Genomic DNA, 16,289 nt, shown 5'->3' on the forward strand with positions numbered 1-16,289 from the left:
TCTCTATCCCATCCACACACTACTCCTTTCCCCTGCCGAGTGAGTCACGCCTACCCCGAAAGGGAAATGGCTTAATGGTGTAATAATAATAATAATAAATTATTTGAGCGCGGACAAAACTTATAGGATATCTATATCTCCATCATAGTACAATAAATCTAAAGAAATTCGAAAAAAGAACCTAAGGTGGGTTTTTTTAACAAATCGACTTTAAAGTTTTTTCGATAAATGGCCGTGATTTTGATAATTTGTTATAATTTTTAAACTTTCTTTACGTGGTTTAAAAGAATGCATACAGCACTGTAGGCTAGTGAAAAGAAGTTTAAATTATATATTCATGCTCTCAAGTTACAACAATCTTAAGAAAAATTTCGTTAGATTTTCCACAATTCACGTAAATATTCAAATATCTTATCTCATATATTACGTTCGAGAGAGACCCAAAAAATGCCGTATATGAACATCGACTCAGTGCCCGATTTCAGAGTTCCATCATTCTTAGTTCAGCTATATAATATATTTGTTTTTAAGATTTATTTATGTGTCTGCTTCATAATAAGGCTTACGATAAATTATGCTGAAAATTCCTGCTTTAAATATTTTACTAATATGGTTGGTTCGTTTCTAACAATATTTGTAGCTAAGTCAAGGATAAATATCACATATTCAGCTATACAATTTTTCCCATATGAAAGAATAGAAAAAAAGCTTGAATCATTAACAAATGACTATAAAACTAATCTTTATTTCTAATCTTTATATAAAAATGGTTGATTAGAATATCTCTCAATCAAATTAACACTTTTACATGAATGCATTATTAAAAATCATAAATTGCGATAATATGCCTTTTACAAAATACTTGAAAAATCATTTTTACAATTATTATCACTCACATATTAATTTGTTAAATTTTTTACAAGACAAAAAAACTATGTTGGATTAGAAAAAAGTCGATAACCAAACTTTCTTTTGTAGAGGAGTGTTGACTACGCCAGAAATATTATTGTTAATCAATTCAATAAATTTCTAATTGATTGACGCGCTACATCTTAAATAAAAATACTATGAGAGCATAACAAAATGATCATAAAGTTTCATTGAATTAATGGGTTCAATTTTAGAACCTTTCTCATTCATTAAAAATTTTTTTAATATAGTAACGTCCATCAGTCAGCGGCAACACTTATCTACCAGATACCAAAATCGTGGATCTTGTCCAGAAAAAAATAGCTTATCGCTATCTGCCCTAGAAGAACTTCAGAATTAGCATGAGCTATATTTCAAAAGATAAAATTAAGATAGTACCCTATACTTTCTGCTCAACTAAAACATTAAATCTGAAATTGATTACCTATATTGTATACTGCTTTATATAAAACCTGCTTCCGAACTCAAATAAATAAAATTTTCAACTTGAACTTACATTTATAAATATTGGGTTTAAAAATCTGATAATATAATATTATTATATTTAACTATTCTTTCAATTTCGTGATCTTTAATATTAAAAAATATATAACTATAAGCTTTAATTTCGGTTTTCACATTCTTAAAACTTGAAATTAAGGTTTTAAAATTCCTCCAAATTTTGAATATCTATGAAGAATCAATAAAACCTTTTAAATCTTGAGAAATTCCTTCGAATGCCTTAAAATCCCTTGAAATCCTGAGAATCATCTAGAATCCCTTAAAATTTCATTACATTTCATTTATTTTCCACTTTTCTTTAGAAATCTCTTAAATCGAGTTCAAAAAATATTAAGAAATCCTCCAAATTCTTTGAAATTCTTTGAAGTTTTAGAAATATCAATAAATTGTTTGGAAACTGTTAAAATTATTTGAAAAATTCTTTATGTAACGCAGGCATGATTTACGCGTTTTATCAGCATCTTTTCATTTCTGAAAATAGCCCTTTACATAGCAGGAGGAGCGAGACCAAATGCGCATGCTCATAGTGCAATAATAAGTCCATAATATTCCTTGGAGTATTATGGGTTCATAATCGTACTGCATGCATGTGCATTCACTGTCGCCCGCGTACGATTATGGCCGCGTCCACCTAACACTTTCAATTTCAGACATGATAAACTTGTCAATCATACCTTTGTTACATAAAATATCGTGTGCACCATGGAAACGCCCGTCTTTTTATCCGAGCGTGAGTTTTTTTACTTCAAAGTTTTTTTAGTTTTGATCACTGCTATGAAAAACTCGAGTGACATATGTTGAATTAGTATTTTTTTAGTATTCCTAATTTAGTCATTTTCAGTGGCGTTAACTATAGGTGTTTTAGAGTGAAAGCGGCTTTTATTAAAGCTGATAAATATACTCTATTTAGAACGACGGCATCCGCCCGAGTATAACCGGGCTAAGCGCAGCTTAACTTCTGTGATTGAACGAGAAGCCTCAAACAATTCCATCGGTCCAAGTGGACACACGGAAAATAAAAAGTTTAAATAAAACTTGATTTTTAACTGTTAGTCTTAAAGAAATTTAAGACGATAATCGAAATAATTGATAATGATCTTTTTACATTCTCATCAGAGAAGGTATTAGATTTGTGTAAAATTTGCCCCCCCCCCCCCTCCCCCCGTGTTTTTGTCAAATGTCCATGTTTTGAGACCCCTTGAATCCAAAAAACAGGTTTTTACGAATGTGTCTGGCTGTATGTCTGTATGGCTATGTATGTATGTATGTATGTATGTATGTCTGTCTGTCTGTCTGTGCACACGATACATTTTGAAAAAAGTAATCTATTAGATTGCCCTTTGGTACACTCGTTTAGTGTCCTGTGCTAAAGGTCAAGTTTATTAGCCAGCCATTTTGGATGAAAATTCAAAAAGTCCTAATGACTTTTTTCGAAAAATAAAAAATTACGTTTTCAAAATCCAAAAAAATAAACTTAAATGAACATTTTAGGCCAAACAACGCATGATATGAAAAAAGTCACGAGAAGAAAATATTTGCTTTTTGAAAGCCCTAAAGGACCATGATAACAACTTTTTTAATTTGGTCAAAAAGTTGAACATTCCAAATTTGATCGTACCAAAAATAATGAAAAATTCAAAAATTCCATTTTTTGGTCAAACTATGCAAGATACGAAAAAATTGTTTGAAAAAATGACACAAGGTATGAAAAGATCTATAAATTTATTATTAATTATTTTTCGATAGGACGAGTAGATTTTCTTTTAATCGTCAAACATAAGATAAAAAATGCAAAAATTAACTTTTTGGAAAAAGCACAGAAAAGACGAAAGAGGACATAGGCTCCTATATAGGACCCTATATAGGTTCCTTTATTAGACCCTTTGCAGTTGCGCAGTAGTTTTTATTTAATCGTAAAAAACAACATTAAACTAAAAAATTATAAAAACAAGGAAATAAGAATTAGTATGATTCAAATTTTATGCATATTATGAATTGTAATGATATACATTTATTGAAATGATACATGTTTCAGAGCAGCTTAGAATACAATTTAAAGCAAAATAAGAAACAAATACAAAAATAATCATAATAAATACAATTTGATTTTTATTTAACAATTTTTTAATAAGTAATCCCAGGCAGAGTTACGTAAAAAATTTATTATAATTGATATAAAAGTGTTTTGTGTAATGTAGAAAAGTTGACATGTTGGACAAAATCGAGTGCGAAGCACGAGATACGTGATGAGAATATGTTCGTTAAAGCCAAAAGAGCTTTAACAAAAGAGAGTTCAAAATCACAAAATTACAGTTGTCGGTCTGTTCACCTTTGGTTTTAAAAGGTCTGTGCCCGAATGCGGACGAACTGCAAAGAGCAAATGCGGAGTACGATTGCCATCAGTCGCGTGCCGTAGGTGCGCTCAAACTCTCGTGCTAAGCTCTTTTAAAGAAAGAGAATTCAAAATTACAAAATTACAATGGTGGATGTTTTGAGTCTTAATTTTAAAATGTGCGCGCTCAAACTTGTGAGCGAAGCGAGCCGCGCGCGATATTCTTTGATAGAGATTTTAATTTGAATTACTTTTGCAATATATGTATTCCTAAAAAATTGACAAAATTACCGTAAATATTAGTGTTCAGAAGCGACTGGGATTCACCAAACGACCTGATAAAAGTCTTGCATGCAGACCGGCCCTAAAAGCTGTTCTACCCAATTTTTTTGAAAGACTTCAAAATATTTGAAACATTTCAAGGAATATAAACGGATTCAAACAGATGCCAGTGATTTCAACAGCGATCAAGGGAGTCCCATAGATTGTACAAGAGTTAATTATAAGGGATTTAATATTATTTGGAATATTTCCAGGCTTTTTCAGAGATGAAAGCAAAATAGGTTTTATAATGTATTTTAAATTAATTCAAGGGACTTCAGAGAATGTTAAAGATTGCAAACGATTTTTATGGGACGATGTGAATTATTTTCAAGGGATTTCAATATTTATAATTGTATATATTATAACATATAAGATGGTAGCTCTAAGAAAGCATCCAGCTGTGACTGAGTTGTCACCTCCAACGCTCGCGGACACTGTTTAAGGATAATAGCGGTAAAAGACGAACTGCAAACTACACCTTGCTTCTTAATGTACCTACATACAACATCATCGCAAAATGCTTCAAACATGGTATTACTTATAACGTCCTCAGCTAAGCTGTCACGTTTAAAGAATTTCCTGGACTTTTGAATTATTTGAAAGAGTTTCATAGGATTTATAAGATTTTAGGAAATTTAAAAATATTCCAAAGAATTTTAGAGGATTTCCAAGGTTTGCAAATATTTCAAGAAATATCACCAGATTGCATATAATTGCACGGGATTTCGATGTATTTTATAATCACATTAAATGCCCCAGATATTATTTATCGGAAGTTAGATAAAAACGCTGCAAACAATTGAAAACTAAAATTATACGGCGACGGATAATTTTTGTTCGCCTCGCGATAAAAATTATCTGCCGTCGCAAAAATCACGAAAAGCTGGTAAATAGTAAAAAAAATTTATAATTAATTTTGAAAATTGGGATTGACTCACTGAGGGCTATAGATCTTGAAAACCCGAAATAGAGGCTCCTTCTATTTCTTACTGGCTTACTTTAAAAGCTCGCTTCACGGACGCAACATATTGTGCGCTCTCCAGTAAATCGGAAATAATTGTTTGTTGTGATTAATGTTTGATTTCTGTAGAAGTAAACCGATTAAGATAAACCGAATATGATTGATACTTTTCCTTTAAATTGCTATAAATTTTATGATAGACTTTTTTCACATATATTCAGCAATCAATCGTTTTAAAAAAAGTGCAGAAGTAATTTTGACCACCAAAGACCGCTAAGTTATTATTATTGTTTATGAGTCAATAGAATCCTATTCCGACACATATATGAAAATTGTCTGCTAATTTTTGCAACTTTATTCTTAACCCGGATTTTTCTTCGGCGGCCGCGGGGCACAGTGCCAGTGGAACCTAATCACGAAAAGCTGGCCAAAAGTATAAAATGTTAATAAAATAGGCTAAATTCTGTTACTTGCGGGTTTTTGGGCTCGCTGATTACGAATCGAAGTTGAAAATTCTGACAACAACATGGCGGATCTAATATGGCGGACGAGTATGCTAAATAAATTTTTTACTAATTTTTTTTAATTGGGATAAGAGAGCTTTTCGCGACTTTGGCTCACTGTTTGTCGCGTTTGGCCCACCGCACCACTGTAAATAGAAGCACTTCAAGTCCTGTGTATAAGCATAACACCTGAAGTTTTACAGAACGAGCGACAAAACGCGGCGTGGTGCGGCATGGAACTGACGTGTCGAAATTATAGAAATTAAAGATAAAAATTGTTAAGAGGTATCATAATATGTGGTATCAAATAACTAGATAGATTTTATTATTAAAAAGTGATATTTTGACTTAAAAATCATTTATTATGATTTCACCGGTCACAATTAAAGAATTTTAAATATTGTACATTTTTGATAAATTACGGTTATTCCATATATTACTAAGATTTTCCGATTCCAATTTAAAATGTCAATTAAGCCCTTTTGGAAAAAATTCGTTGGCATATAGTTATAAATTATTACAGTTTAAAACCCTCCTGAGAATAAAATTCAATTTTGCGACGTCAATAAAGGAGATAATGCCATTGGTACTCGAGAACAAAAAATACAGAGGGTTGACTATTATAATGACGACAATAAAATGTTTAACTTGTAGTTTCGCCGTCAGCTGGCTGACACTCGTGTTTGTATGTATATTTTATACCTATATACATTAGCCAATACGAATATGCATATATACGAAGAGAGTAAAATAAATTGAATGAAAGCCACATGGTCACCACTTTGTACAGAAATGGAGCGCCAACGGTTCTCGAGTTCAGACGTTCTCCATGGCAGATCTTTTTTCTCGTTATTTAAAAAGAATCAAGAAAAGTTCGAGTGGCATAACGGAAGAACCACAAGAGAGAAATAACGGAGCTCAGATCATTTTCGGAAATTATTCGCTTTAAATCACTTCAGCCATTTACCTGAGTTAATTCATTTCCACTTTATTTATTTCATCGTAAAATTTAACAAACTGGAACAGAATCTATAAATCTATATACCTTTGACTATAACTATAACTTCAAACTTTAACTGCATGTCTATATAACTATAACTACAATAGCTTATAGCAATATTGAAAAAGATGGGCTAATAAGGCCATGATTAGTATTAATATTTTGACTAAGGGATTTTACGTAAGAATACTAAAAGAATGTAGCATAGATGAGATTCTAGTGGACAGTTACAAATGAAATGCGTTAAGCTGGATTGAACATGTTGACAGAATGAAACATGATCGACTGAAGAAACAAGTGTATCAAGGTAAAGTAAATAACAGCGTGCCCAGAGGCAAACCGCGGAAAGAATGGTTAGAATGTGTGAATGTGACCCTAATACGAAGAGACATAAAAATTCATAGAAATACAAGAATTTTGCATGAGAAAATGCATGGACGTGAAGGAACCTAAAGAGGTATGCCAGGAGAGAAAAGTGTGGCGACAAATAGTTTATCAGAAATACATGAAGGAGAGTATTAGTAGGGTGAATGACGCTTGAAACAAAAAACCTTAGATACTAATGGACCCGATTGGAGAGCTTCAAATAATGACTTTGTGAAGCTCTTTGCATAGTGTGATCGCTAGAGAGATTGATCAGCGACTTGGGTCGGAACAGTGCTGCAGAACGAACGTGCTATTTAAATCAAGAACACGGGGATTCTAGATCAATCTAAAAAATCTATACCCCCTCCCCTCCCAATACTCCCTTTCAATACAATACAATACTTCAATACAATACTCCCTTTCTCACCTAGTGAGGCACGCTTACCCCGAAAGGGATTTGTCTTAATGGTATATATTAGGGGTTTTTTTTTAAATTCAACTTGGCACGCCTACAAATTGTTTCTTTTTCGAAAAAATAACCTCTGATTTGTTTCAGAATTAAACAAATATATATTTAAAGGTCGCGCAAGGCCGTTTTAGGGTAAAAAATGGCCATTCTTGATTAAATTGACGCTATTTATTTATTATTTATTTTTCGGAGGGTATGAATTTTGTTTTTTGCAATTCAACATTGCACTCAGATTTTTTTTCTTTCGATTTTAGAAATAACATTTAAAGGTCGGTCAATGCCATTTTAGGGCAAAAATGCCCATTCATAATGAAATTGACGCTATTTATTGGTTATTCTTTTCTAGCGCGTCGAATTGTGATCCTTAAAATTCAGTATTTCACTCAAGTTTTTTTCAGATTTTTACAATAACATGCAAAGGTTATTCAATGCTATTTTAGAGCTAAAAAGCCAGTTCTTAAATAAATTGATGCTATTTATTGATTATTCATTCATGGCGCATATGAATTGTGTTCTTTACAACCCAGTATTTCTCTCAAATATATTTTATTAATTATAATTATTTCATTAATTTTATTATTCCTCGAGGAAGTACATAATTGTCTATGAAAAAAGTGAATCTTCATTTAAAAGTAATATGAGTACTTATTCACTAGAAAGTGATCTTTATTCTGTACTATTATTATAATTTTAGAAACTAGCGCATTCTTGGAAAAAATTGTGAAGGCCCTGACAAGTTTTCCCTGAGTAGGGTGATCATTTGCAAAAGTACCACAAGCCATTCGTGTCCCAGGTCAGTTACCCTGTCAGTTGCCCTGCAGGACTACGCCAGAAGTAGGAAAAAATACTCAGAACCCTATTTCATCCAACCTTATAATTCGCAATGTTGCGCGAATTTCACTATATGAGAGGGTAGTTTTTAGGGTCCTATAAAAGGGCTTCCGGGACAATAAAGTAAAAAAAAAAACAATGAAAAAGTTTGTTTAGAGGATTTTATCCAATGGAATGTTAATTGTGTGCCTTTTTGGACAATTTTTTTAGTGACCCCATCTCTCTTTTTTTTGTAACGCGGGCATAACAATAGAAAATGAGCGTCCCCCCTCTCCGCACTTATTAATACGAAACTTTAATCAATCTAACTTTTCCACTATGTTTATAACGTATTCATTCTAACAAAAAATAAGTCAATCAACGTAAGTTGTTTTGATCTATCACAATAATCCTAGTGGTTTCCTGCTTAATTTTTGGGTATCACTTTTGTCCACCAGATAGGGATTAAAAGTATTTTAACAAATTTAAATTTTTTTAAATTACAATTTTTTTCTGTGGGTGCAAAAATTATTGTGTATTTTTTCAAGTGCAGCGTTAAAGGATGGCATTACAGAACTAGATAACTATTTCCGAAAACGGGTTTGTTCCATAAAAAATACTTAAACAATCTAATACACGTTGTTACAGAAATTAATTCGAATTAACATTTTTTAATATAATAATAAAGGGTAAATTTTTAATTAAATTTTTGTTATAATTGCAGCGTAGTATTTTAGCATAGTATTTATTTTTTTCTTCTCTTCAAAATCTACATTGTCTCAAATTATTATTTTTTGTTTAAACACATAATTTTCTCCTTTCTACAGGACTTTCAGCGAAAAATAATTTGTCACAGTGCAATACCGTCACATTATAAATATTGATTTTATCGAAACAGAATACTTTTTTTCATCAAATATTTGTTACTCTTATTTAACGTCCCCATATCACGATAGTATGTATTTAGTTAGAAAAATTAAAAAGTCGATTTTTAATCTCGGAAGTGGTCTTTTGTTATTATCTTTAAATGGTGATTTCAATTTTAGAGAAAAATGCCGATTTTTTGGATATCTCTTTCTCTATTGCAATCTTACAGTTTTCGACAACAAATAATAACATAAAATATATTTTAGGCAAAATAATTTCTTGTTAATTTTGAACGTTTCTGAACTATCAATAAAAAATATTAATTTTTTTTTTGGATTTGGTTAATGGAATACGTATTTCAAATTAAATATTATTTTCTGCATATTCTCGTTTCCTTTAGAAAAACTGATTAAAAAAAAAACTTTACAGTTTTTAATCATTCTAATTTTGCACCTTTGTGCTACTTTGTTCAAAAAAGTACACGTATGCTGTTGCCATTCGAACACAAACCGTAGACAATTTCTTAAAATTAAAAAATTTAAAAAGTTTTTAGTTTTTCAATTTTTTTAATTACTGGACTATCCTGATAGAGTACCTGAACTTTTCCACGAAAGACAGATTGAAACAAATACTTTTTCCACTTGACCCTACCGTCTTATATAATTTAAAAAATGTGAACATTATTTTACTTAAAAAATGTTTCGTAACATTTCTTGAAGGCTGCCACTCCCCACCGTAACAGAATTGTAGCCTCTTCTGAACGCTTCTTAATTCCTAAAAGCATTACATAATATGTGGACCAATTAATATTAATTTTTTCATGCTTTGCATTTGGTTTCCACTGTACGTTTGTGCTATTAAAAAAATGACGACGTGTAATTGAAAACTCTTGGCATTTAGTATTTATTCAAGTTAGACTATGACTTACACTGAATAATAATACAAATTACAAAGGATCGCGTGGTTCTTGAAAACACCTTTGAGTTTTCAAAATCCTCGCGCGCAATCGAATCTTGAATTTGATAACTCGCACGATTCGATTTGTAGTTTGGTCAGACGTTGCTAACCAACTTCAGAGCTGTTGTGAAAAATGGCGACTTTTCGACGAAAGTGACATCCTTCCTCCTCGCAAATGTGTCTTAAAACAGTACACATTAGTGTTGTTTGTAGTTATTTAATTACGATCAGTAGATATTAGTGAAAACGGGCCCGTGGACCGCGATGGCAGTGAACGCTAACGCACTGTCCAGTGATATAAGCAGACGGAATCCGCAGGACGAGTACGAGCTCATCCAAAGAATAGGCAGCGGAACTTACGGAGATGTTTACAAGGTGTTTACCACTAATATCCCTTAAAAAAATATGCTCTGGAGTATAATTTACTCAACATTTCCCACGTTTTTCCAGGCTAAGAGGCTCTCGATGAACGATCTTGCAGCCATCAAGGTTATCAAATTGGAGCCAGGTCAGTCCCATGTTTTCTTCTTTCAATGTACCGTTTCGCGAAGTGCTTCTGCTCAATATTACTTATTCCTTTTCTGATTTTATCGCGTCTTTAATAGTCACAAGATCGTAAATCTTTTAGAACTTCCACATGATTGGAAGCTTAGACCATTATCTTGAATTGAGGAATTCGGTTTTGTAATTGTCGCTCTTGAGGTTTAATTTACTATCGGCAGGTTGTCATTTCATTTCCTGGATATTAGTCGCAGTAGTCGTCACGTCAGAATATTTCATTAAATTCTTTGCCTCGAGCTTGTTTTAATAATGTTATGAATCTTGCATTATTTGCTTGTTTCTATTTGAAACACAGAAAAGAACATTGATAATTAGAGCTTTCAAATAACAAATTTGAGAGATGAGCTTGCAAAATTTGTATGGTGTTCCTGAGAGAAAGATGATTAAAGATTCCTGTATCTTTTCATTCTTAAATTGAATTATTCGTCCAACAAGACAGTCTATCTATCTTGCAACATTATTATGGGCCTGGAAAAGGGTTTAGTAATCAGGGGTTGTCGTCAAAATTGCCAACAGTCTTGTTGCAAGATGACCCAATATTCAACAAGTTTGTTGGTCAGGTCCTTAATTAGTTTGTATAAATCGTGGACAAAATGCATGCCTACTTCTTTAGCTTATTGCCATACAAAAGACCTCACCAGCAAGTTTTTTTAGTTTCCATCACTGCTATAAAATATTAAATTGTCCTGTGCTCATTTATTAAAAAAAGAGTTTAACTTAAATTTACAAAATTCTGATCTAGAATATTATATATTATCTGAAGAGAATTAATATTAATCAATTTGGAAAATTAAAAATAACTGTTTGAAGTAACCTTTTTTAAAGTATCCCTAGGTATGAAGTAGAACATTTTTAACAAATGAACCTTTCATTCGTGCTCTCGTGTATTATACAATTTTATTGAATATTTCTCAATAAAAACGAATTTAAATATTCTTTGTTAAATATTGAAAATCGAGATAATTGTAATTAAAATGGCCGTTTACAATTTTAAAGTTACGATTTTATAGAATTTTTTAAAGTAAATGACGAATAACGATCGAGGATGGATTTTCAATGCTTTTTCTAATTTTAAGTTTAAAAAAGTACCATTGATAGTGATTTTATGTAAATAACATTACTTCATTTGATAAGTAATTAGGTATATTTTAAGTAGAAAAATATTTACGTGGTTCGTAATGCTTGATATAATTGTTGTTTGCAACCACATATCAAGTTGTTTTATCAGATCTGATAACAAATAAAAAAATGGTTAAAACTAAAAATCGTAAACGTCATAAAATAGATACGATGCGTTGTTTATTGGAAAGCGTATTACTACAAAAGGAATTAAAAATGTGTAATAGTGTTCAATAAAAAAGTCGTGATCGTTTTAGGAGATGATTTCGCAATTATTCAACAAGAAATCTTAATGATGAAGGATTGTAGGCATCCAAACATCATAGCCTACTATGGAAGTTATCTCCGGCGAGATAAGCTTTGGATTTGCATGGAATATTGTGGAGGAGGATCTCTGCAAGATATATATCACAGTAAGTGGATTGATTATCAGAAAAGTTGGAGTCAATTTACATCTACTGCACTTACAAAATAGAAGAAAAAATAAAAACAGTAAAAGAAATATATTTAATCTGATTAAATTATTATAAAATATTTATTATTTTGTTTTTATAAAGTTACTGGGCCCCTCTCGGAAATACAAATAGCCTACATGAGTCGAGAAACACTCCTCGGATTAGCATACTTGCACAGTATGGGGAAAATGCATCGCGATATCAAGGGCGCCAATATTTTATTAACAGAAACCGGGGACGTAAAATTGGCGGACTTTGGAGTCTCAGCTCAAATTACGGCAACGATTAACAAAAGAAAAAGCTTTATTGGCACTCCATACTGGATGGCTCCCGAGGTACTTCTAAATGTCGAGACTTTCAGAGATTTCACAAATCTTTTACCAAATTATTGTCATTTTCAACCAAATTATTTTGACACAGGTTGCGGCTGTGGAAAGAAAAGGTGGTTATAATCAACTTTGCGACATTTGGGCCTGTGGAATAACAGCAATAGAGCTCGCAGAATTGCAGCCACCGATGTTCGACCTTCATCCGATGCGAGCCCTTTTCCTTATGTCGAAATCTGGCTTCAAGCCTCCAACACTCAAAGATCGCGACAAATGGAGTCCTACGTTTCATAATTTCGTAAAAGTTGCCCTTACGAAGAATCCCAAGAAACGACCTACGGCCGAAAAATTGCTACAGGTCACGATTTAATTTAATTTACTGATGTATATGTATTCTTTTGCTTGTCATTTTCTTCATTATTATTTACTAGATTGTTAATTATTACATTGTAAAATTAGGGTGGCCGCTGGACCAGGAAACCGGTTATTTTCGGGGACCGGAAAATGGCAATGAATTTATTTCTTGACCGGGAATTTTACAAACTTTCAGAAGAAAAATCTGTACAAATTCGATTTCAACAGTTTTTAAAATATTTACTTGAATTGATATCTTTTTAAATGATGGTATCATTCAGTGTATAATGCGTAATTCGAAAATCTTTTACCTGGAAAATTCTCTATTTTAGATTTTTATTTTTAAGCTTATATTTTTAATTTAAAGAATTTTAACGTGCACTCTTGAAGGCTTATACAATTAGAAATTAAAAACGTTAAAAGTTGCAAAGTTTTGATTAAAAAGTTTTATTTTATCAACTGTAAATATAAATAAATAATTTTAAAAATGTATCGGTACTTCAAGTATTAAAAACTGTAAAGTAATTGATTTTATCAAATGATTCTAAATCCGTTGAAAGTTAAAGAATTTCCAGATTCGTAATTAATTCGTAATTAAAGGCTTTTATTAAATTAAAAATATTGTTTCAGTCTAAATTATTCCATTTTAAACCCATTTAATTTTTAAAAATTTGGTTAAGAAAAAGGAAAATTATTTCTTATTTAGCAATATTTGACTTATAATTTAAGACGACAAAATTGAAGCCAAATATTTTAAAGTAAACAATTTGAAACTTGAATGTTTGACATAAAAAGCTTTGAATTGTTAAAATTTCGAAAAGCTTTTAACATTTTAACGTTACAATTTGTATTGTTCTACTTAATAAAATGTTAAGAAAATATTTTTATTTGCTTGGAAGCTTTCACAATTCTTAAAAAGCCTCTGAATTTTTTGTAAACTGCAAAAATCTACATTTTGCATTAAATTGGGTTTGTGAGTATTTGCACCGAAAGTTCGTTACGTATAACAAAAATTTTTTCGGTAAAAACACTTCGTTAAAATTATTTGAAATCATTTCAAGTTCTAAGTTAATTTTTAATATTTTTCAAACTTCTAAATATTTCTTAAAATTATTCTAATTGTTTCTAAAAATAATAAGTGTTCAATTTTGATTTAGAAATCCAAATTTTAAGGACATTTTTTTAAATTCACAGGATTTTCTCAAATTTGTACGAAAAATTTAATTAATTTTTAAAGTTATTGAGAAGTTTTGAACAAAATTAAAGCTAAATTTGAAAAAATTTAAAACTACTTATAGATTTTTCAAGATTTTGAAATACAGTTTTAACGTTTTTCAAGAATGCTTAAACTATTTAAAATAAAAATAATTTAAATTCTAATTTAAGAACTTTTAAGTTGAAAACAATGTAAAATTTTTAATATTTATTGGCCTAAAATAACTGAATGATATAATTTTGACCATTTTTAAAGTTCATTGATTTATTCTTTAGTTTAGAGTATTGAAGACGTTAACCTGGTAAATTATTGAACAATTCAATAGAAAATTTTTAAATTTAAAAAATTTTAAACTTCAATTTTAAAAGTAAAAAATTAAAGAGTTCCACTTTGAATGCTTTAGTTTGTTGTTTATTTTGTATTACTTGTACTTTTACTGTTTAGCTTTATATTTCGTTTTTTTACATTTTATTAACCGGGAAAATTATTTGCGAACCGGGAAATGACCAGGAATTTCGTTCTTTTATTAAGACGGTAACCCTGAAAATGTTAACTTGTGTTTTATATTGCAGCATGCATTTTTTCAAGGAGAAATGAACAAGCGCTTGGCACTGGAATTGCTGCAGAAGGTTTCAAATCCTAGCCACATGTTCACGGATCTCGAGGCGGACGAAGACGGTGCAGTGCCAAACGTTCCGCAGCGAATTGCGTCGAGACATACGGCCAGGTCCCGTCCGAAAAGCCCAACTTCCCAGCTAGACTGTGATGGTAATTTTATTTTTAGTTCCTTCGAAAGTTACGAAGCTTTTATAGAATTATTTTTAATCTATTTGTAACTTATTGTTGCAGATCAAATAAATTTAGATGGTGGAACTTTGCAAAGGGAATCTACATCACCTTCTGTGGATAGTAGTCCTGCGTGGGATATTATGGATATTATGAATAATGTGAAGGTAATTTCAATACGAATATTCATCTGTTTTTATGACAGGGTGGTATCTAGACCGGGAAATGAAGATATGAGAAATTTGAATTTTTATTTTTAGTAAACAAAAAAGACTTTCTTTGATGTCAGAAGTTCCCACTATGATTTAATGGACCTTTTGAATGTTCATAGTTACCATGGGTTGTCACGTATTTAACTTTTTATACCTATTTTTGAAATTTATAATTTTTTTATTTGGCACAGTAACATTTTATTTACAATTTTGATTAGCATAACTTTTGTGAAGCCGAATCCATTTTAAATCAAACCTTTCTTCGTTCTAATGTCGCAGAATTAGCCGCTGAAGAATATTCTGTTTCCTAAAGTAAAAGGGAGGGCACGAATTTGATCAATTTGACTTTTTTTATGTTGTGAATATTTTAATTTTATAAAGCTAATGATAAAGGCCATGAAAAAGAATTATCTATCTTTATAGTGTAGTATTATTTAAACTGAAACATATATTTAATTTTTTTTCTTTATTCTAATAAAGATTTTAGTTTTATTTCGAAATCTATCTTCTGACAATAATTTCTCATTCGCACTTAATTTATCTTAAATTGATTATTTATCCTCATTCTTTAGCAAAAATATCATATCAACCATAGATGGACATCATCAAAACTTGTTATTGCGAAAAAATACAATTTTCAATTTTATTATTTATATATTTGACTAAAAATCTTTTTGAAAAATGGTATGGGAAAAATTTTGTACTTTTACTTTTGTCCTATCTTATCGTTTTCCAAAAATAAATTATACCACATTTTGATGAAAAGTTTCGACGTCTTTATGATATGAATCTACGTCATTAGCTTTAGGAGGAACAATACTCATCATTTCGTCACCTAGTTTTTCTTATCAAAACAGGAGAACACGTTTCGTTTTATGTGACTAAAGCGTAAACGGCAAGCCTGATAGAAAATGATGAAGTGGAATTATTAAACTTATAAAAAAATTTTTTTTATCTGTTTGACAAAAAGTTCACCTTTTCACTTTCATGTTCACCTTTCTCAATGACACTTGAAAAAAAAACACGCGCGCAATTATTTTTTGATCTCGCATAATGTTTAAATGAATATATAAACCTAATAAAAAAAATTTGTATTTAATAGTATTTATTATCTAAAATAATAGAAAAGAAAGGTTAATATGCTTGATAATTGATGACAATTGATATCTTAAATCTAAAGATTTTTTTAGCAATTTTAATAGCGTCTAATATCCCTTAAAATATCCCTTAAATTGTTAAA

The 16,289-nt window shown here is 30.8% G+C and overlaps 1 protein-coding gene across 4 annotated transcripts in view; it reads left to right on the forward strand.

Moving 5' to 3' along the window:
* Positions 1 to 10,159: 10,159 nt before the first annotated feature.
* Positions 10,160 to 16,289, forward strand: part of LOC117169165 (mitogen-activated protein kinase kinase kinase kinase 5) — a 26,027-nt gene continuing 19,897 nt past the window's right edge. For all 4 annotated transcript variants that reach the window (XM_033355381.1, XM_033355383.1, XM_033355382.1 and 1 more), the window contains exons 1-7: positions 10,160 to 10,395; positions 10,471 to 10,528; positions 11,958 to 12,113; positions 12,258 to 12,490; positions 12,576 to 12,839; positions 14,624 to 14,819; positions 14,901 to 15,004. In XM_033355381.1, coding sequence (XP_033211272.1) covers positions 10,285 to 10,395; positions 10,471 to 10,528; positions 11,958 to 12,113; positions 12,258 to 12,490; positions 12,576 to 12,839; positions 14,624 to 14,819; positions 14,901 to 15,004 — 1,122 coding nt within the window. In that variant the 5' untranslated portion in view covers positions 10,160 to 10,284. The remainder of the gene's footprint in view (positions 10,396 to 10,470; positions 10,529 to 11,957; positions 12,114 to 12,257; positions 12,491 to 12,575; positions 12,840 to 14,623; positions 14,820 to 14,900; positions 15,005 to 16,289) is intronic.

This window comes from Belonocnema kinseyi, chromosome 3 (assembly GCF_010883055.1).
Source record: "Belonocnema kinseyi isolate 2016_QV_RU_SX_M_011 chromosome 3, B_treatae_v1, whole genome shotgun sequence".
Taxonomy (NCBI): domain Eukaryota; kingdom Metazoa; phylum Arthropoda; class Insecta; order Hymenoptera; family Cynipidae; genus Belonocnema; species Belonocnema kinseyi.